This window comes from Rana temporaria, chromosome 8, assembly GCF_905171775.1.
Source record: "Rana temporaria chromosome 8, aRanTem1.1, whole genome shotgun sequence".
NCBI classification, from domain to species: domain Eukaryota; kingdom Metazoa; phylum Chordata; class Amphibia; order Anura; family Ranidae; genus Rana; species Rana temporaria.
The window spans coordinates 104296105-104317294 of NC_053496.1; the positions used below are offsets into that span (position 1 = coordinate 104296105).

The 21190-nt window shown below is 42.4% G+C and overlaps 1 protein-coding gene across 1 annotated transcript in view; it reads right to left on the reverse strand.

The window, feature by feature from the left end:
- The window catches only part of LOC120908941 (cGMP-dependent protein kinase 2-like), a 215630-nt gene that overhangs the window by 60961 nt on the left and 133479 nt on the right, over nt 1-21190 (reverse strand). The window contains exon 11 of the mRNA XM_040320466.1: nt 12750-12900. Coding sequence (XP_040176400.1) covers nt 12750-12900 — 151 coding nt within the window. The remainder of the gene's footprint in view (nt 1-12749; nt 12901-21190) is intronic.

Genomic DNA, 21190 nt, shown 5'->3' on the forward strand with positions numbered 1-21190 from the left:
GATCCATCCGTTGGAATGGATTCCAGCAGATGGATTTGTTGTGCATGTCAGCAAATATCCGATCTGCTGGAATCCATCCCAGAGGAGATGTCTCCGCGGAAAAAGATCCGCTGGCGTGTACACACCATAGGATCTATCCGCAGAAACCCATTTGCTGGGATTTATCTGCGGATGGATTCTATCGTGTGTATGGGGCCTCATTCTAGATTTATTTTTTGGATTAGGCGAGGGAAGGTTGGAACCCCTGTCAGGTTTTTATTGCTGTCTATGTCCTCATTTGGGATATTACCCCCTCATCTTCTGTATGTCTGACACAACTTGAAGTGAAGGGAAATCCTCCAAAGGACACAGACAGGAACGTTTAGAACTTACTGCTGTCTGCCTGTACATGGAGCAAATTGGTTATTGACCAAAACCAATTTGGTTATCACTGCTCTTAATTACAGAGAAAAAGTCTACACACCGCTGTATACTAAATAAAGTATTGAGCTAATGCCAATATGTAAACACATATGGGGTACTGCATGTTAAAAGGAGACTCAATAGAGAAAACTGCTGATGCTGACAAATAGGGACTTTATTGGTACCCCATACATATCCCAGACAATGAAATAAAATTAACAAACTTTATAACATAAAAAAGACATAAAAAACTTTCACATGTACATATTTTATTAACAAAGAAGAGATGTGCCCCACTATCAGAGCAGGAGGAACCTCCAATGCTTAAACATGTTAAATATGTAAATACATTTACTCAAAGTTCCATTAAGTGAAAATGGTGAATAATAAACAAGGACATTGTTGCTGTTTCCCAAATCCTCCACATGTTTTGCAGAAACGATCTACTTCCTCAGGAGAAGAAGGGAGGTATCACCATTTTTTCTAATTGAAAAACATAGGGAAAGGTAATAATGATACACAATAAACATTAATGTCATATGTATCTATACAGCAATCAAGTAAATCAGATATTGCAAGGATCGACCTACAATAGCAAAATAGAGATGTGGAGGCAAATGTTCATCCATGACGCAACCCCAGCCTCAGGCCGAGCATGGGAACATATATCTATCATCATAGATCATATATCTACCGGTGAGGAGCTGGATACCCAACATGCATACACTTTAAAGCCTTTATAACATTTTATCAGTATGTATTTACCTAACTTTGGGTAGCTTAGCAACCCTTTTTTATTTTTTGGCTACTCTGTTCACTATGGATGTTTTTTTGTTTTAGCTTTCTTGGAATTGCAGGCTTTACCATTTTTTTTCTTTAATTGGATTCGTGGTGGATACTGACTTTTATTTCCCTTGGTTGTTTTGGTTAAGGTGTGGATGTACGAGTGCCAAACAAGTTGGTTTTCATGCACATGGCCACAGCTATTCCTAATTATGTACCGTATTTGCTGGTGTATAAGGCAACTGGGCATATAAGACGACTCCCTAATTTTGCAGCAAAAAATTTGGTTTTGGGATATACTCGCCGTATAAGATGACCCCCTGACAGGAACAACCGCTGAAGGAACAGGCTTTATTCAGCTTTTTTCAAATCTCACTGTGCCATTGCATGCCTCACTGTGCCATTACATGCCTCACTGTGCTACTACATTCCTCACCTCGACGATCCCATACCTTATCCCTGACATGCAAAGTGTCAGACGGCAGGCGTCCATTGTTCAAAAGCCGGGCCCCTCCTCGTGCTGTTCCGTGATAGGCGGAACACTCAGTTTCCCAGGAGAGCCTCTGTTCAGTGGACGAGAGGACATCCATGATAGGTGGAACACTAAACAGAGGCTCTGCTGGGAAACTGAGTGTTCCGCCTATCACGGAACAGCACGAGAAGGAGGTGCGGCTTTTGAACAATGGACGCCCGAAGTCTGACTGAGACTCTGCATACAGGTACCGGAGTATAAGACGACCCCCAAGTTTTGAGGAATATTTTGAAGTATAAAAGGTCGTCTTATACGCCGGAAAATACAGTATATGAGAGTGATAACTACTTTTAATCAGAAACAATCTTTGTTTGTTGCTTTTTATCCTTTATATTCTTTTTTCTTTTTTCAGCTTCTTTATTTACCTTCTGTCTTAGGGATGAGTGTATGTATGTTAGGGATTCAGCTCCTCTCCTGATGGTATACTGTATACTTCTATGCTTACCCCGGAAAATGGATTTGCGATGTGGATGTGCATTTGCTGCTGAATCTCTATCTTACATTTGTAAGTCGAACCTTGCAATATCTGAAATATTTAATTGTTGTATAGATACAAATAATATTAAAGTTTATTTATTGTTATTACCTTTCTCTATGTTTTCATTTAGAAGCAATGGTGGTGCCTCCCTTCTTCCCTTGAGGAAGTGGATAGTTTCTGCGATAGTTTCAATTTATTTATGTATTTATACATGTTTAGACATTGGGGGTTCCTCCGTCTCTCATAGTGGGGCACATCTCTTCTTTTTTAATAAAATATGTCCATGTTAAAAAAAATTATGTATTTGTCTATGTAATATAGTTTGTTAATTTTATTTCATTGTCTGGGAAGTCTATGTGGTAATGATAAAGTCCCTATTTGTCCTCAATTTTCTCTACACACCCATGTAAATATGCCAGTTTTTTTTTTGAGATGTAAAGAAATCAAATAAAGATAAAATCACTTCTGAATTTTTTCCATCTTTATTGTGACTTATGCTCTGTGAAAATATAATTAAAAGCAAACAGAACTCTTTAATGGGGGAAAAAAATAACTTACAATAATGTGGTTGAACAATTATGCACACCCTTAAACTTATCCTTTGATGAAGCACAATTTGATTTAATGGCAGCATTCAATCTTTTTGGGTAGATGCCTATCAGCATGGCACATCTTGCCTTGGGAATCTTTTCTTTCTGTTCGTTGCAAAAGTGCTCCAGTCTCAGATTGGGCATTTCATGTGCAAGGCCCTCTTCAGGTCACCCAACAGATTTTCAATTGGATTCAGGTCTGGACTATGGCTGGGCCATTCCAAAACTTTGATCTTCTTCTGGTAAAGCCATTATTTTGTTGATTTGGAGGTATGCTTTGGGTCGTTGTTGTGCTGAAAGGGGAAACTCCTCTTTGGCTTTTTAAAAGAGGCCTGAAGATTTTGTGCCACATTTGACTAATATTTGGAACTGTTTATAAGTGGCGACATGGATATGCATTTGCCTCCGCATTGACCCCAGAACCAGCTGAAGAAAAAAGGCCCCAATGTATAATGCTGCCACCAGGGGCATAGCTATAGTTTGTTTTTTCTATTTATCAGGGAAGTGCTAGCAGTGAAATCCAAGAAGCCCAAAAAAATAAAAAATCCCAACGACAGGAATGCCGCTAGACTATTAGCCCTTATAGCTAGACAAAAGGAACTGACGACCTAGGGGCACTGCTGTCAAAACGGAGGTGGGACTCCACCTGTAAAACAAAGAGAGGGGAAGGGAGGGAGACAGCGTGACCACTTTGGTGTAGTCATTTCCAAGAGATTTAAACACTTTCGGACCACCCACCGCCGTTATACGTCGGTACTTTGATGTTGAATACTGTTGTTATGGCAGCAAATAGCGGGCGGTCTGCTTTCAGATAAAAGTGGTCTCTGCGGCGGATTTGCACAAGCCCCTCCCGCCGTGTTCCTGTCGTCTCCCTCGCTTACTGGATCCGTCGGTAGCGGTCTAGACGATCAGGTCCTTTCCCCTCTGAGGCATGAAGTCGAGTGAGAGAATGATGGCCCCACTCGACTCCATACCATTGGATGATGGAAGTGATGTCAAATGTCCCTTACACACAATGGTCTTAAAGGAAACTTTTTTTGATTGCATTTAAGTGTAAATGTGAGATCTGAGGTCTTTTTGACCCCAGATCTCACATTGAAGAGGTCCTGTCATGCATTTTTTGTATTACAAGGGATCATTACAAAGTGATCCAAAATTTAGTTTTTAAAGGGACAGTGTAAAAATAAAATAAATAAGAAAAAAAAATAAAAATGTAAACCCCCCCGTCCCACTGTGCATACTCAAGTTGCGCCTGCATATGTAAACGGTGTTCAAACCACACATGTGAGGTATTACCACATGTGATCAGGTACTTTCTCGATCGAGAAAGGACAATAATTCTAGAAAAGACCTACTCTGTAACTCAAAACTGGTGACCTGCAGACATTTTTAAACTTCGACCATGGAGATTTTTAAGTGTCAAAGTTTGTCGCCATTCCACGAGTGGGCGCAATTTTGAAGCATGACATGTAGGGTATCAATTCATTCGGCGTAACAGTATCTTTCACAATTAAAAAAAAAAATTGGGCTAACTAAAAATTCCGTTTGTGAGACCGCTGCGCAAATACGTTGTGACATAATGGATTGCAACGACTGCCATTTTATTCTCTAGGGTGTCTGGGGAAAAAAATATAAAGTTTGGGGGTTCTAAGTAATTTTCTAACAAAAGAAAAAACAGATTATAACTTGTAAACACCAAGTGTTAAAAATAGGTCTGGTCCTTAAGTGGTTTATTACAAAGAAAAGTTAAAAACGAATAGTCACAAATGTATAAAAAACACACATATACATATGGGAATCCACAGGAGAGTGTGAGCCTGTGCTGGAGGCACAGTTCTAAAGGGTGCAGGTGGATGGATGGATGATGAGCTGCTACAGGCAGAAAGTCCAGATCTCTGTGCCACTGGTTGTTAATAGGGAAATGGCTCTGACAGCCCAGTAAGAACGTGTGGTGGCACGGCTTCCATGTTCCTGGTGTCAATGGCCGATGGATGGTAATGTCTATCCGGACTCCGTGTTACAGGACGCTTTACAAAGGAACCTTCCTTTTCCTTCAAGAGCAGAGCAGCTCATCATCCATCCACCCAGGTGCACCCTTTTAAGACTGTGCCTCCACCACAGGCTTACACTCTCCCATGGACTCCCATATATATGAGTGAGTTTTCATTATTAACTTTTCTTTGTAATTAAACGTCTTGGAAATTACTACACCAGAGTGGTCCAGGAAGCCACTTAGTTGAAGTCTACATATAACTATAAATTTAAAATATTAAAGGTATAGTAAAAGTTAGGCAGCCCATAGATGAGTCAGTTTTATTCATTCAACCAGCAGTTTAAACACAAAAATTGACCTGATTCCCCCATCCACACACTCTATCTGCTGAGCTATTGTATTCTGATGGTGGGAAGACTTCCTGTAAGAATACACTGATCAGTACTGCCGACTATAGCTTGCAGCAATGATAGAATGAGTAAATACTGACAGAGAGGCAGGGCTGGACTGGGACAAAAATTTGGCCCTGGACTTCATCCAGACTGGCCCACATTGACAGGTTTCTCCCATGGCGGCCGGACAACTCCCGCCCCCCCAGCCACCCAAGCCACCTCTCCCCCTTCACTAGCCACTAGCCGTTCTACTTTATTAGAGTAGAGCGGCTGGTACTGCTACTCTTATAGGCAGTGGGAAAGCTAGACATTATTTCACCCGGGGGAAAGAATCAGTTCGGTGCTCCCCCTTACGGGACAAGATTAGGCAGAAGTGAGAAACTCCCAGGCCATAGCTGTTGAATCAGCTGTCTGTCTCCTCCCCCATGCTCCTCTGTCATCCCCCTGCTCCTCTGGTCCTCTCCCTGCTTCTCTGTTCCCCCCAGGTGAGCGCTGTGGGGAGGGAGAGGAGCGCTGCGGGAAGGGAGAGACAGAGGAGCGGAGGGAGCGGTAGTCCGCTGTCACTGAAGCCGGCCCATTGAGCCATCGGCCCACCGGGAAACTCCCTGTATTCCCAATGGCCAGTCCATCCCTGCAGAGAGGTTGAACAGAAGTTAAAGTGGTTGTGAACCTAGTTACACCACTTTTATCTACAGGTAAGCCTATAATAAGGCTTACCTGTAGGTACCTGTAGGTACTGGAAATATCTCCTAAACCTGGTTTAGGAGATATTCACCACATATGCTTGCGCCAATGTCATCGGCTCATGCGCACTGAAGAAAGGGCACGACCGTGACCCATGCGCGAGAGTAACGTCACGTATCTCTGGTCAATCACAGAGCCAGAGTCTGCGGCCCCCGGAAGGAAGAGAGGTGAAGGTGGATGCAGCCACCAACGGGGACATCCCGGACCTCGCAGGCTTCATTTTCAGGTAAGTGGCACATAATGGGCTAGTATGCGTTGCATATTAGCCCATTATGCTTTTATTTTGCAGGGGAAAAAAAGGGAAGTAAAACCCTTCAGTGTTTACTTCCTCTTTAAATCGGTAGATCAACTTCTGTACAATCTGCACAGACTGAAATTAGGCCTGTCTGGCTGAATTGGCCGAATTTTAATCCATGTATGGCTGGCTTAAAGCGGGAGTTCACCCATTTATTTAATTTTTGCCCTTGTCCCCTTAGATTCCTGCTCGTTCGGTCTAGGGGAATCAGCTATTTGTATTAAAATATGATCCGTACTTACCCGTTTTCGAGATGCATCTTCTTCCGTCGCTTCCGGGTATGGGTCTTCGGGAGCGGGCGTTCCTTCTTGATTGACAGTCTTCTGAGAGGCTTCCGACGGTCGCATCCATCGCGTCACTTGTAGCCGAAAGAAGCCGAACGTCGGTGCGGCTCTATACTGCGTCTGCGCACCGACGTTCGGCTTCTTTCGGATAATCGTGACGCGATGGATGCGACCGTCGGAAGCCTCTCGGAAGACTGTCAATCAAGAAGGAACGCCCATTCCCGCAGCCCATACCCGGAAGCGACGGAGAGGATGCATCTCGTAAACGGTAAGTACGGATCATATTTTAAAACAATTAGCTGATTCCCCTAGACAAAACGAGCATTAATCTAAGGGGAAAATGTGCTCTCTGAAGGTGAACCTCCGCTTTAAGGCCCCTTTCACTTCTTTTGCCTTTTGACGTAAGATATGTAGCACACACAAATGCACGTGCACAGCTTTGCAACAATTTGTAATGGTGCATCTGAGCACTGTGTTGATGTATATTATCGACAGATCATTTTTTTGCACACATTATGGGCATTTGATGGCATTGGCAGCACATGAAAATGCGTGTAACATAAAAATGTGCATCAGCATGCATGAAAGCATGGATTAAAAATGTGCACAAAAAATGTAAAAGAACTGCACATAAGGCGTGAACCAAGCCTTAAAATAAACAAAAACATAGATAATTCTATCTAAAAAATTAAGAGAAAGAGCATAATCAGATGTTACCTTTATTGAAAAACACATTGTCAAATTCAATATTAGATTCAGAGGTACAGGCTGATGCGTTTATATGTAAATCTATTTATTTTTCCTCTAAAAATTGATCTTAACCTTTGCCTGTTCATTTTACTTTCTTTTGGTCACAGGAACTGCCCTTCAGAAGAAGGACAAATAGGTAGGTTCACGAAGATGAAGATTTTCATAAAAAATCCAACATCACTCAAAGGAACTGATTGTTTTGACATGCCATTTTGACTTGACATAATGTCTGCTGTTCCAGTTTTTCATTGTATGCTTAGTTTGAATTGCCTGAGTTTTTGACAGATCAATCTAAACATTAAAATAATAAGTCAATATGTGTTCTCTCTGAAAAAACACTATAGTTTCCATTTAAATGCTACAACCATATCTTACAGAAGTTTTTCTCCACTTTTATGTCATTTGCCCTTTTATTACAACAGTAATTTACCGATAACGCTCCGGCATGTGGCAATTTGTATTGAGTACACCATCAATTGCCTATGATTTTATAATATATAATACTAATTCAACTGTTGTGTATAAGATTAAATATGTATTTAACTTTCAAATCCATACGCTGAGTTTACTTTGACAAGTAGGAGTGCTCCTTGAACCTGTCAGCAGCACCCCTGGAGGTACATGTACCGCATACTGAGAACTACCGCTGGTAAAAAAAAAAGACAGTCTGTCTCAATGAATCATACACTGAGTGCTCAGAGTATTTATACATCCAACTGCAAATTTCTTTTTACTGGAGACAACAGATGCAAGCATTTTCATGGTGCAATTCACAGAAAGCCCTATGTATTTATTTTTTCGACTGGCCTTTCCAGTCTCCTGTTTGCCTTTTTATGCCACGTACACACGATCGGAATTTAATTTCCGACAACAAATGTTCGATGTGAGCTTTTGGTCGGATATTCCGACCGTGTGTATGCTCTATCGGACATTTGCTGGAATTTCCAACAACAAATGTTTGAAAACTGGTTCTCAATTTTTCCTACAACAAAAGTTCTTGTCAGAAATTCCGATCGTCTGTATAAAATTCCGACGCACAAAAATCCTACGCATGCTTGGAATCAATTTGATGCATGCTCGGGATCATTGAACTTCATTTTTCACGGCTCGTCGTAGTGTTGTACGTCACCTTGTTCTTGACGTTCGGAATTTCAGACAACATTTGTGTGACCGTGTGTATGCAACACAAGTTTGAGCCAACATTCAGTCGGAAAAAAATCCACGGATTTGTTGTCGGAAATTCCGATTGTGCGCATTAGACTGCTGATCTACTAATCAGAGAATGTTGGATGATCTAGCAAAGGCAGTGAACAGCAGTGATGAAGATTTTCTCTGGAGCACCAGAAGACAATAATAGACATCAACTAGCCCAAGAGATCTGAATAGACCAGGCAGCAGTTACACTAAGGTCATTATATACACAGGGAACCTGAAACATGATTGCTCTAAAATCACCTATATAATGCTATAGTCTCTTACAGTCAGCCCTAGTTGTCTGTAACCAGAGATACACAGCAAGTCTTTTCAAATGACGCGAAAAGGATTTCCAAACCCAGGACCCCTCCCTGCATTTACTGTAACTGGTTTCTCACTGTACACTGAACATGGAAATGCAATTATTTTAGTAAATATAAACTGATAAATACTTTTTCTCATCGGCAGTATAAAGCAGTCTTGTGAATGCTATTAGTTCCTAGTAAAGCTTGTAGAAGGAGTTTTCATCCCCCCTGATCCTCTGTCTAAACATGTCTAGACAGTGCTGATTGGCCATGTGAGAGTGCTCCCAAGAAAAAGAAAACTCTCTAGCAATACACACCAAATTGAGCATGTGCTGCCCCTCCCCTGGCTCTGTAAATATCAGGTTATTTTTTGGAGACAGTGGAAGAAGAGGAGAATCAGAGAGGCAGAATCAAACAGCCTTTATACACAATGCTAAGGATTAACCCCTTAGGATCCACAGTGAGTATAACAAGCCTGCTTTACTGCATATACAGACTGATTTTACTGTAGTGGATTTAGTAACACTTTAACCACTTCCATACAGGGCATTTTGACCCCCTTCCTGCCCAGACCAATTTTTCGTTTTCAGCGCTCTCGCACTTTGAATGACAATTGCGCGGTCGTGCGACGTGGCTCCCAAACAAAATTGACGCCCTTTTTTTACCACAAATAGAGATTTCTTTTGGTGGTATTTGATCACCTCTGCGGTTTTTATTGTTTGCGCTATAAACAAAAAAAGAGCGACAATTTTTAAAAAAACACAATATCTTTTACTTTTTGATACGTATTCTTCTACATATTTTTGGTAAAAAAAAATCACAATAAGCGTATTTGATCGGTTAGTGCAAAAGTTCTAGTGTCTACAAAATAGGGAATAGAATTATGGCATTTTTTTTTTTAAACTAGTAATGGCGGCGATCTGCAATTTTTATTGTGACCGTGACATTGCGGCAGACATATCGGACACTTTTGACACATTTTTGGGACCATTCACATTTACACAGCGATTAGTGCTATAAAACTGCACTGATTACTGTGTAAATGTGACTGGCAGGGAAGGGGTTAAAACTAGGGGGCGCTGAAGGGGTTAAATATGTTCCCTAAAGTGTGTTCTAACTGTAGGGGGACTCACAAAGGGAGGAGATCGATGTGTGTTCCTCTCTACTGGGAACACACATCAGTCTCCTCACCGCTGACAGGACATGGATCTGTGTGTTTACACACACAGATCCATGGTCCTGTCATGATTGTGGACATTGCGGCTGCCGAGCACCCGCAACGGGTCCCGAGCAATGCGGCGGGGGGCGTGCGCGCCCCCTAGTGGCCGGGAATGCAAGGACGTCATATGACGTCCACTCTGAAGGACGAAAGGTTCCCGCCGACGTCATTTTACTATGACTCGGTAAGGAAGTGGTTAATGATATCGTTTTCCACTCACTTACATTTGTCTATAGTCATTTGGCCCTTTATCCATTTCAGGAGCCAGTAAGAGAGGGTGGCTACATTCCTACATGCAGCAGAACCATGGAAAAAGATTGTAACCACTCTCTGACAGAACAGGCTGTCCAGGGACGGCTGTACCATGAGTCCCTGTGGGACCCAGACAGCAGTTTGAGCAGGGGAGGCCGCATGCCGCCGCCAAAAATGCAGTGTGTCAGTATCGCTATTGCTGCCGGGTAATGGCATTAGCTCATTCTCAGCCTCAGTGTTGCGGCCACGGGAACAACAGGCAGCCACAGAAGCCAGCATTAAAATACTGTACACCAATGGCATGGATTGGTACGGTCTTTGCCTCCAGTCTCCAGCCCAGCATAAAGTCTGTGTCATCTTATTTCCTCCTGCTCCTGTGTACATTGCTGGGGAGCCGCTGGCATTGGTTTGGAGCGGATGGGCATGGTTTGAGGGGCGGAGACTGAGCCAGAGTGGCGCATGGGTTAGGGAGAGAAGCGGTGCAGGTTTCCTGGCTGGAAAGCCCAGCCACCTGGAGCACATCACATGACAGCATAGAACGAAGAAGAGCACATTGCCAGCTGGTGAGTTATATTTTTACAGTACATTTAGGTAAGGTGAGTGGCAGGCTCAGGCTGGCTTAATTGGTTTCTCTATGTATGTTTAATTAGCTCAGGGCAAGTCCCTCCCACTCACTGAGGAGGGGAGAGAGAAACACCACAGAAGCGCAAGCTGGCACGATCCTGTGTGCCATCAGTGCAATCACAGTCCCCCATCAGTGCAATCACAGTACCCCTTCAGTGCAACCACAGTGCCATCAGTGCAACCACAGTGCCCCATCAGTGCAATCACAGTGCCATTAGTACCCCATCAGTGCAATCAAACTGCCATCAATGCAATCACAGTGCCCCATAGGTGCAATCACAGTACTCCATCAGTGCAATCACAGTATTCCCTCAGTGCAATCACAGTGCCCCATCATTGCAAATCACAGTTCCATAAGTGCCCCATCAGTGTGATCACAGTGATCACATCAGTGTAAATCACAATTCCATCAGTGTCCCATCAGTGCAATCACAGTGCCATCAGTACAATTACAGTGCCCTATCAGTGCAATCAAAGTGCCATGAGTATATCATATAATTTTTCATACAGACACGGTGCTGTTGCACGTAAATCGGACTTTGTGATAAATTACGTTTTAGTTTTAATTATCATGATATAAAATAATGGATGTGGGAGCCTTGGAGGCAGAACAATGTCTTGGGCCAGCCCTGATGCTGACAGATCACTGCAGCAAAATAAAAAGAAGGGATTTGCAGATCTGGAGGAGGCTGACTGCAATAGAGGGTACTTTTTTGACTTAGGAATATACACTTGAATAGAATAGAAAAACAAAAAACAAAACAGAGTTTAGTGCTAAAAGCTACTAATAGCATTTTTTTAGCTCCCCCCCCCCCCTTTTTATTTAAGGAACTGCAAAAACGCTAATATAATGCTAACGCTCCTAAAAACTCTTAAACGCTCCCAAACACTCCTAAAATGCTATTAAAATGCTGCTACAAAAGGCTATTACCGTTTTTTTTTATCCAGCGTTTTTTCCAGCATTTACTTTTGCTTAAAAAGACTGCTAGTGTACATGTACATGGTCCCGAGATCCTCTTCGCTGCTCAGCCTGCCCGCTGATTGGCTATGGCGGATGGATTGAGAGCAGCGCAGCCATTGGCTGGCGCTGCTGTCAATCACATCCAGTGACGCGGCGCGCCGAGGAGCGGGGCCAACTGATACAGTGAGCGGCTATGGCCCCTCACTGTATCACGGGAGCGCGCCCGCAATTACTCACCACCATGTGAGCTCTCTCGCATGACTGTGGTCAGTACTTGCGGGGAGGACCAGAGACAGCCGCCGAGGGACCCCCGAAGACGTGGATCGGGGCCACTCTGTGCAAAACGAACTGCACAGTGGAGGTAAGTATAACATGTTTGTTATTTTAATTGAAAAAAATGTTTTCCTTTTACTAACACTATAATTTGTATCTAGCCAGGCAGGCCCATGGACTACATGTTGGTAGATTTAACAGAGATTGTACAATCTGACTGTAAAAATTATGGTCAGCTTCAGACCATATATTCTCATTTTCACATGAAATACAACAAATCTGAGCATCTCTTGTTGTAATCTGACAGTGGAGTGGTGCCCACTAGACCATAATATTTTTTACATCTTATTTATTTCTTATCCAAGCCACTTATCATACTCGTAAGCCACTCATAAGACATGCACTCAGGTATGGTCAAGTTGTAGGTGGGATCAAAGAATAGAAAAGTGTTTAATGGCCTTAAAATACTTATAAAATCTTCTGTACTTAAGAAACTTGTTTTTTGACTTAAGCGTTCTCTGCTACGCATTTTGCTTCATAGTCTGATTGTTGGTCATGATTATTAATGTCTTGAAGGATTAATGGAAAGTTATTGTCAAAATAAAAGCTATCTCATTGATTTATTTACTTATTATAGAAAACACATATACATATCTAGGCAACATCAACTTATCTTACCAGCTCAACACGCCCAAAGCCTCCAGTCCCAAGTGTGGTGATAACATCCAAGTAACGGAATGGGGAAGTGCTGGAGAACCTGGATACCAACTCTCTGAGCTGGTTGACCTCTGAGTTATCTCGGGAAACTGAATGATGAAGGCTCTTTTTCCTGCAAGAGAAAAATCTATTACAAGTTAGAATATATATATATATATATATTTTTTTTAACGGAGCAAGACATTTATCTCTCTATAAAGATAATGTCATTGTTAGTCCTACAGTTTTATAGTAGGAAGTTTAAAGCTTTAAATAATATTTGATCATTTGCATCATATAAATCTAGAAGCATATAAATGATTCTTTAAATTCTTACTAATTCTGGGCTATATTCAGCGTATCTTTACGCCGATTCTCAAAGGCAGATACGTTGAAAAAATAGGCTTCCTCCGCCGACGTAACTTGAATACGACGGCGTATAATTGTGTGCAATTTTACGCTGGCCGCTAGGGGCGTTTACGTTAGGCTTTTTCGGCGTAAGGTTACACCTGCTATTAGAAGGCGCAGCCAATGTTAAGTATGGACGTCGTTCCCGCTTCGAATTTTGAATTGTTTACGTCGTTTGCGTAAGTCGTTCGCGAATAGGGCTGGACGTCATTTACGTTCACGTCGAAAGCAATGACGATTTGCGGCAGAATTTCGAGCATGCGCACTGGGATTCTTTCACGAACGGCGCATACGCCGTTCGTAAAAAACATAAAATATGCGGGGTCAACATTAATTTAAATAAAACACGCCCCCCTCATCCTCATTTGAATTAGGCGCGCTTACGCCGGACCCATTTATGCTACGCCACCGTAAGTTAGGAGGCAAGTGCTTTGTGAATACAGCACTTGCCTCTCTAACTTACGGTGGTGCAGCGTAAATACGATACGCTGCGCCGCCATAACAATACGCCGCCATAACAATAGGCAAATCTACCTGAATCTAGCCCTCTGTATGTGATTATATACATATGCATTTTGACTGGTTTCTGATGCATCAAATATTTTTTTGGAAATGTACTGTATATAAAACACAACTCAAGAAGATGCTTTGCCACTTATTGTGCAAGTTATTACCTGAAGACACAAAAAGCCTGTAAATGCAACATGCTGCAATGTGTTGGAAAGAACCAGGCCAACTGGAACTAATGCATTTTTTTATTGTTCATGTATCTAGCCTGTATTGTAAATCACAGCAAAATGCTTGTAAACACCTCCAGTGTGAAAACCCCTTAAGTAGTAGTAACGTATTGTGTAACACATAAAACAGTTGATATGTTTCTTCTCATGTAGCAAAAGCAAGCATCCAGATTTTCTAAGTGGCATGTATGTGTTGGTACTGAATACTTGAATCGAATGCATGTAACAGCAGAGAGTTCCTAAATGTAGGGTGGCTCAAAGCAAAATGTGTTTATAATCCTAATTTTTCACACCAGGTAATGTGGCATCTCTTTGGCTTGGTTAGAATTAGGCTTCAAAGTGAGAAGGGTTACACGTAATGGCGGCATTAACTATGAGGGAAATGTTAAAGACTGGAGGAAACATGTACATCTGGGACTAAAAACATAGAAAACAACACTAACCTGACAGATGTCTAACCCTTAATGCTTATCATGTTCTTAATCTTTAAAATGATCCCTTTACCTAACAGTTGAACCTAATTCTTAAAACTTAGTCTGATCTTATCCCATCCGCCACCTTAACCTAAATCCTAAAATCGACCCCTTAACACTTCCACCTAAAAATAAATTACCCCCTATAACTGGCACCAAGAACTACTGAGGCCAAGATCTTTTTTACTATATTGTTATTGAAGACCGAAACATAACAAGGAACAGTGGTGCATAAAAAGTACAGTTACAACACGTGCAGTGGCGCCTACACAAAGGCCCAGCGCCCAGTGCTCAAGTCAGTTACATAAACTCAGACAAAAAAGGACTGACTCTGAGGCCTTGTACTCACGACCGGATCTGTGCGCTGGAAACTGTCTGCCCGACAGTTTCCGGCGTACAAGGCTGATTTGTGTTTTGTTCCGCTGGCGTGTACACACCAGCGGACCAAATTCCCGTCGTACCGGAACGCGTGCACGTAAACTACGTACGACGTCACTATAAAGGGGAAGACCAAAGTTAATGGCGCCGCCCTCTGTTCCTCTTTTGCTAGTTACGTGTTTGCTCGTGTTAGTGAAGGTTTGGTTAGAGCTGATTCGCGCTTCTCGGTCTCCAGGCTTTGACAGCGTGTATTCACGGGTTCAGTGCGTGTGCTTGCGGTAACGTAGTTGTCATTCGGCTATAGGCAAGCAGGTTGTTTCTGCTTTAGCAGTTGCATCCTGTGCGCTCGTATCTGTTTGTCGCGCGTTTGTCGCAGGTAGTGCTGGATTTGCGAGTGCTTTCTGTTTCAGTGTGTTCTTGACTGACCAGCCGGCCGGTTTGAAGCCATGATGGAGCAGCAGCGTCAATTTTCGCGAGTTGGTGCTGTTTATGGGATGGCTGCTGGATATGTTCATTTGTCCAGTACTTTGGCCAGAAACAGGGGGCGGAGGCGTTTCTGGACCAAGAATTGGTTGCGCCAGCGTGACCAGTTCTCACATATGCCTCTGCTTAGGGAACTCCAGGAGAATAATCCTAATGACTTTAGGAATTTTCTCCGCATGACGGACCCCGTATTCAACCGTCTGCTGGATCTTCTGTCCCCCTATATCACGAGGCAGGACACTGTGATGCGCCAAGCCATCACGGCCGAGCAGAGGCTTATTGCCACGTTGCGGTACCTGGCGACTGGGAGGAGCCTGCAGGACCTCAAGTTCTCGACAGGCATCTCTCCGCAGGCGCTTGGGGTCATCATACCGGACACGTGTGCTGCCATCATCAAAGTTATGCATGAGGAGTATATTAAGGTAAGTTTCCTGGCTCTAATAATGTGGCCAACTAACTTTATTTTTATTTTCCCAGATATGCTGTGTGTTTAACTAACGTTAGCTTTTCTCCCTATGCATGTTGATATCAGCTTTACATGTTTTATTCTTGGCCTACCTGCATATTTGTCCCTTACCCAATATTAACCTGTCCAGCATGCTATCCTAGGGACAAACCCACCTTGCCATTTTTTCAAACAGGACTTTTTGGGGTTTTTCCCCCCCCCCCCCCCCCTTCAAACTTTTATTGTCCCCATCAGAGGGCTGTGGAGTCTCTTAATGAAGTGGCCCTATATATTTCATTTTCCAAATTCTCCATGCACATTTTTCTAATGCAATTTTAATACTGTGAACTGTCACAAGGATGCTTGTAGGATGTATTTGTTACAAAGTACTAAATCTCTAATTTTGTTTGTCCCCACAGCTACCCTCCACACCACAGGAATGGCAGTCTGTGGCTTCCCAATTTGCCCAGCGGTGTGATTTTCCAAACTGCGGTGGAGCAATAGATGGGAAACACGTCCGCATTGTGCCCCCACCCCGCTCGGGGTCCTACTATTATAATTACAAGGGTTATCATAGTATTGTGTTGATGGCGGTGGTGTCGGCACAGTATGAGTTTCTATATGTGGACGTGGGGAAGAATGGCCGGATGTCTGATGGGGGAGTGTTCGCACGGACTGATTTCTATGATCGTCTCCAAGCTGGTGGTCTGGCATTGCCACCAGATGAAGATAATGTGGAAGGACTTCCGTTTGTGTTCCTAGCGGACGAGGCTTTCGGGCTTGGTCCTCACCTCATGCGGCCTTTTCCCCAGAGGACCCTCACCTCAGAGAGGAGTGTGTTTAATTTTCGGTTGGCCAGGGCTCGGAGGGTAGTCGAGAATGCCTTTGGGATACTCACCAACCGGTTCCGCCTGTTCAGGACATCGATACATCTGGCGGAATATAAATTGGACACCGTTGTATTTGCCTGCTGCATTTTGCACAACTTTTTACGCAGGCACTCCCAGACGTACCTACCCGACATCGGTTCTGAGGCAAGACTACCCTCAGATCCCCTTCCCGGGCTGGACACTGGTCGCGCTGGCTTGGCCCCCCAATCAGCTCGTGAGGTACGCGACAAATATGTTGAGTACTTCATGGGTCGGGGGGCCATTGCTATGCCAGATCATATTTCTTTCTAATTCGGCCCCCAAAGAAAGGAATATTCTAAAAAATAATAAATAATTAGACCATTGGACTTTATACAGTTGTTTGTCATTAATGCTTTTTCTCTTTTTCTGTCTTCCTGGTTCTCTAACTAACTTCTTCAATTGTAATGCATAATTGATTTCTCCACTTTTAGTAACTAACCACATTTTGCACAGTATTCACTCATCTACAAACAGGGTATTGAGTCTAGAAATAAGAAGCAACTCCATTTGTAAATGTTGAGGTCAATTTTTTTTTATTTTTGCTTGTTCATGACCCCAAAAAAATTTTTTGATTTTTTTCATTACTCCCTGCTTTTGTACTTAGGAGTCTTCAAAATTTTTTAAAAAATTTTTTTTTTTTTCAGGTAATTCAACCAAAAATATTATGCAGATTATACATTTATTAACAAGTTCACTTTTTTTTTCCTCAAATATAGTTAGATTTATTGTTTACATATATATATATATATATAGATTATATTTGGTGGGGTGTTTACCGCCTTAAATTTATTTTTGGCCATATTTTTTAGGCACAAAAAACAATAATTTTGTAACCATTTTTCTTGTTTTTGGTGTGTTTTTCTAAAACAAAATTTTTGGGTGAGAATTTGGAGTCAAATCTCTACTTCACTAAATTCAGTGATTAGAGAGATTTATAATTCTATATATATATTGAAAATAATTTTTGGCGTTGTTTATTCTTTATGGTCTAAACTTTATAGTATCCCAAAATGTTCAACATGGTCAAAAAGTAACAAAATCAAATTCAAAAAATATAAAAACTCACAACAGCAGTCAGTCATGGTGTGCTTTCACACTGGAACACGCCAAAATTGGAAGATACACACATTCAGTGCAAACTCGCCAAATGTCATTGGTTCAACAGACAAATGGCCACATGTGCTATCTGACATCATGGGTGATCAATGTCTGTGTTTTGTGGGAGCAAACCCTTCCTCTCAACTACTTGAGGATGGAGGAGGGGGTTGGACCCACAAAGCACAGACATTAGATATTCTGTGATGGCAGATAGCACATGTTGGCACACTGTGTGTGTATCTTCAAATTTTGGCGTATTCATTATTCAAACTGTTAAAATGTTTGTGGGGGCGGGGGATGGGCGGGGGGTGTTTCAGTCTTTGACACGGCCCATCATGTCAATAATGTTCTTAAAATTTGCTTCGATTACCATCATTCTTTGCCGCATATTGTCCATTTCCGTGCTGCATTCCAAAAGGACATTTGTTACATTCTGTTCCATGAGAAACATCCTTTCACGCATATTGTGCATTTCAGTGCTGCACTCCATTACCTGCTGAATAATTATAGCAGCACTTGCACGTGAAAATCTTGGCACACCATCCTCCTCCCCTAAACCAACAAAAAAAAAAATGGCATTTACAATATTATTTTTCAATGAGGCCTATCTACATATGTTTTTTGGAATCAAGCTAGGGTGACACTGACCTGATGGGCTTCTCCTTTCCACCTCTTCGACATCTTCTATCACTCCTCCTTCTTCCACCACCTCCCCATCATCTTCAATCACTCCTCCTTCTTCCACCACTTCCCCATCATCTTGGACTCCTCCTTCATCCATCAATCCACCTTCTTTCAATTCGCCAAATTGTTCTTCCGCCACTTGCCCTTCATCTGCTATGACTTCTAAGTCCAAAATTACTTCTTCCTCCTCTCTTCCTTCCTCCTTTCTTCCTTCCTCCTCTCCTTCCACATCCTCCTCTCCTTCCACATCCTCCTCTCCTTCCACATCCTCCTCTCCTTCCACATCCTCTTCTCCTTCCACATCCTCCTCCTCCTCCACATGTTGAGATGGCAGATTTTGGCCTTGTCTGGCCCTCTCTGCCTCCTCCAAATGCTGGCGACTTCTTTCCCCTGAAATAAACCAAAAAAAATGTAGACTCATCAGCACACAGATATTGGAGAGCATAAATCGCACACATTGCTTAGAAGATGCTTTCATTTAGTTACTTTTATCTTTCACCAAACCTACATTTTGCAATTACTTCTATATGGCAAGCTCTGATCCTGCCCCTTTTTAGCAAAGTGACACACATGGATGTCCCCCCTAAACTGTATTTCTGGGATACCCTACCAAAACCCATTTTTGATTTGGGGAGACACAGGTGCTCTGCATTGCAGATGTGAAAACATCTGCTTTATTACCACTGTTTTTAGAATGAATCCTGTTTGCCTTTCCCATTCTCCTTCTTTTTTTTTATAGAACTAGCTTTTACACAATGTTTACAAACAAAGTTTTTGGCCAGTGAGCCATGTCCAGGTGTGTTGTTCCTGGAATAACCGAGCCTTTCTGATAAACTATGTGATGTTACGTTGTTTACTAAGAACACTGTTTGTAAATATGTAGTTATTTATGTTCTAAAAAATAAATAACAACATGTCTTTAAAATTACAAGCAGGCCAAGGAGGCAGATGGTGAAATATACATGGCAACACATTATTGCAGACAATCACCACCCCCCCCCCCCCAAACCCAATATATATTTACTTACTTTTACGCAGAATTTTAAGTATTTTCTTCATCTGATGTGGCTCCCTCAATTTTAAGTCTGACCATCGTTTCCTCAGCTGTTCCTTGGACCTGGTGATCCCAAACATCCTCTGCATTCTCCTCGCCACCTTGTCCATAATATGTGCCTTTCGGCGGTTAGGGGTCTTGTATGGCCCTAATTCACCATCATAGTCCTTTTTTCGCATGATGTAAACTAACTCCACCATTTCCTGGAACCGCATATTAGTGGCTTTATATCTTCTTTTCCTTGATCGGGACGTCCCTGCCTCTGTCCCTTCACTTGTGGCATGAGAGCATCGTGCCCGCTCGTGTGACATCGCCATCTTTCCTTTCCCACAGAGATTATGGGCGTGGAAAAGATGAATTCTTACGCCATGGGCGGAGAAGAGGGCGGCGTTTAATACATACGCGGAGTGTAGAGAATGCAAACAACGTGTTTACGTCCGTTACGCGGAGAATCTTCGAGCGCATCCAGAACATACACAGTTAACGCCATATTTCCTAAAATCATTGATTAGGGGCCTCGCAAAGGTGACGAGGGCGGGGTTTCATAAATACGCGGAGTGTTAAAAAGGTTTACGCCGTGATTACGCATCTTACGCGGTAATTAGGCGAGCGTGAGAAACGAGGAGCGAGAGACAGGAAGGTAAGGAATTTAAAAATGTGATCAGCAGAGGCCTTGAAAATGTAGACACATGGGATGGGGGTTTGGGCTGTTGGTTGCACCCTTTTTAAGCTATTCTGTCTATGGGGTACCACAATGTTATTTTGGTATCCAAATGCTTTTGGACACCTCACAAAATAGAGATGTGAACAATGCTGTACCTCATTGACAAGTTTTTGAATGGTGTATTCAGATCAGGCAAAGTATTGTTCAAGTGTTGGTTGTACAGAGGTCATTAGGAAGTGTCTTTTATGTCATCCATTGTCAGGGGTATGAGATTTACACATGAAAGAGTGCCTAGATGAAAACTGTCATTTGTAAGCATTGTTTAATTTAATATATTTAAAATATTTACTGCAATGTGAACAATGGCTCTGCATCTAGCAAATCAATGTTTGGTACAAGCAATGCGGCCGAGCTGCCAATCATTGTTTAAACAAGAGAGACTGTGTTTGGAATTAGATATAGGTAATAAATTTGAAGACACATATTAGATCAAGGTCAACGCTGATCCTTTTGAATATTTATTTTTCTGTGGTTTATGTTTTTGTAATCTAGACTCAAAAAGAAATATAATTTTTCAAAAATTGCAATGGACCTCCTACAAAGCAAGGAATCTATAGAGGCCTTACTTCAAAAATACCAGGACACGCCCATCCTGTGGAATTCAAAACACTCGTTATATTGCAATAAAGAGGTACGAGCGGCAGCACTAGAAGAGCTAGCAAATTATATGCAAACTTGGGTGCCAGGATGCACTGCCAACATGGTGAAGGATAAACTTGCCAACCTCAGAAGCACATACAGGAGAGCATACAAAGCTAATAAAATCAAAAAATCGGGAGCAGCAGCAAGACAAGCAAAGGAACCCAAACTGTGGTATTATAAACAGATGGCTTTTTTGCGGGACGAAATGGAAGGCAGGAAAACGATGTCCAGTCTTTCTTCCAACCTTTCCTCCATGCTACCTTCCAGCGGACATTCCCCAGATGACCACAGCCCTGCAGAGTCGGAGGAAGAGGGCCTGGCTGACAGAGATGCAGATCTGCCACCCTTCGATGAGGAGGTATAGTAGTTTCCTCTATATTTATGGC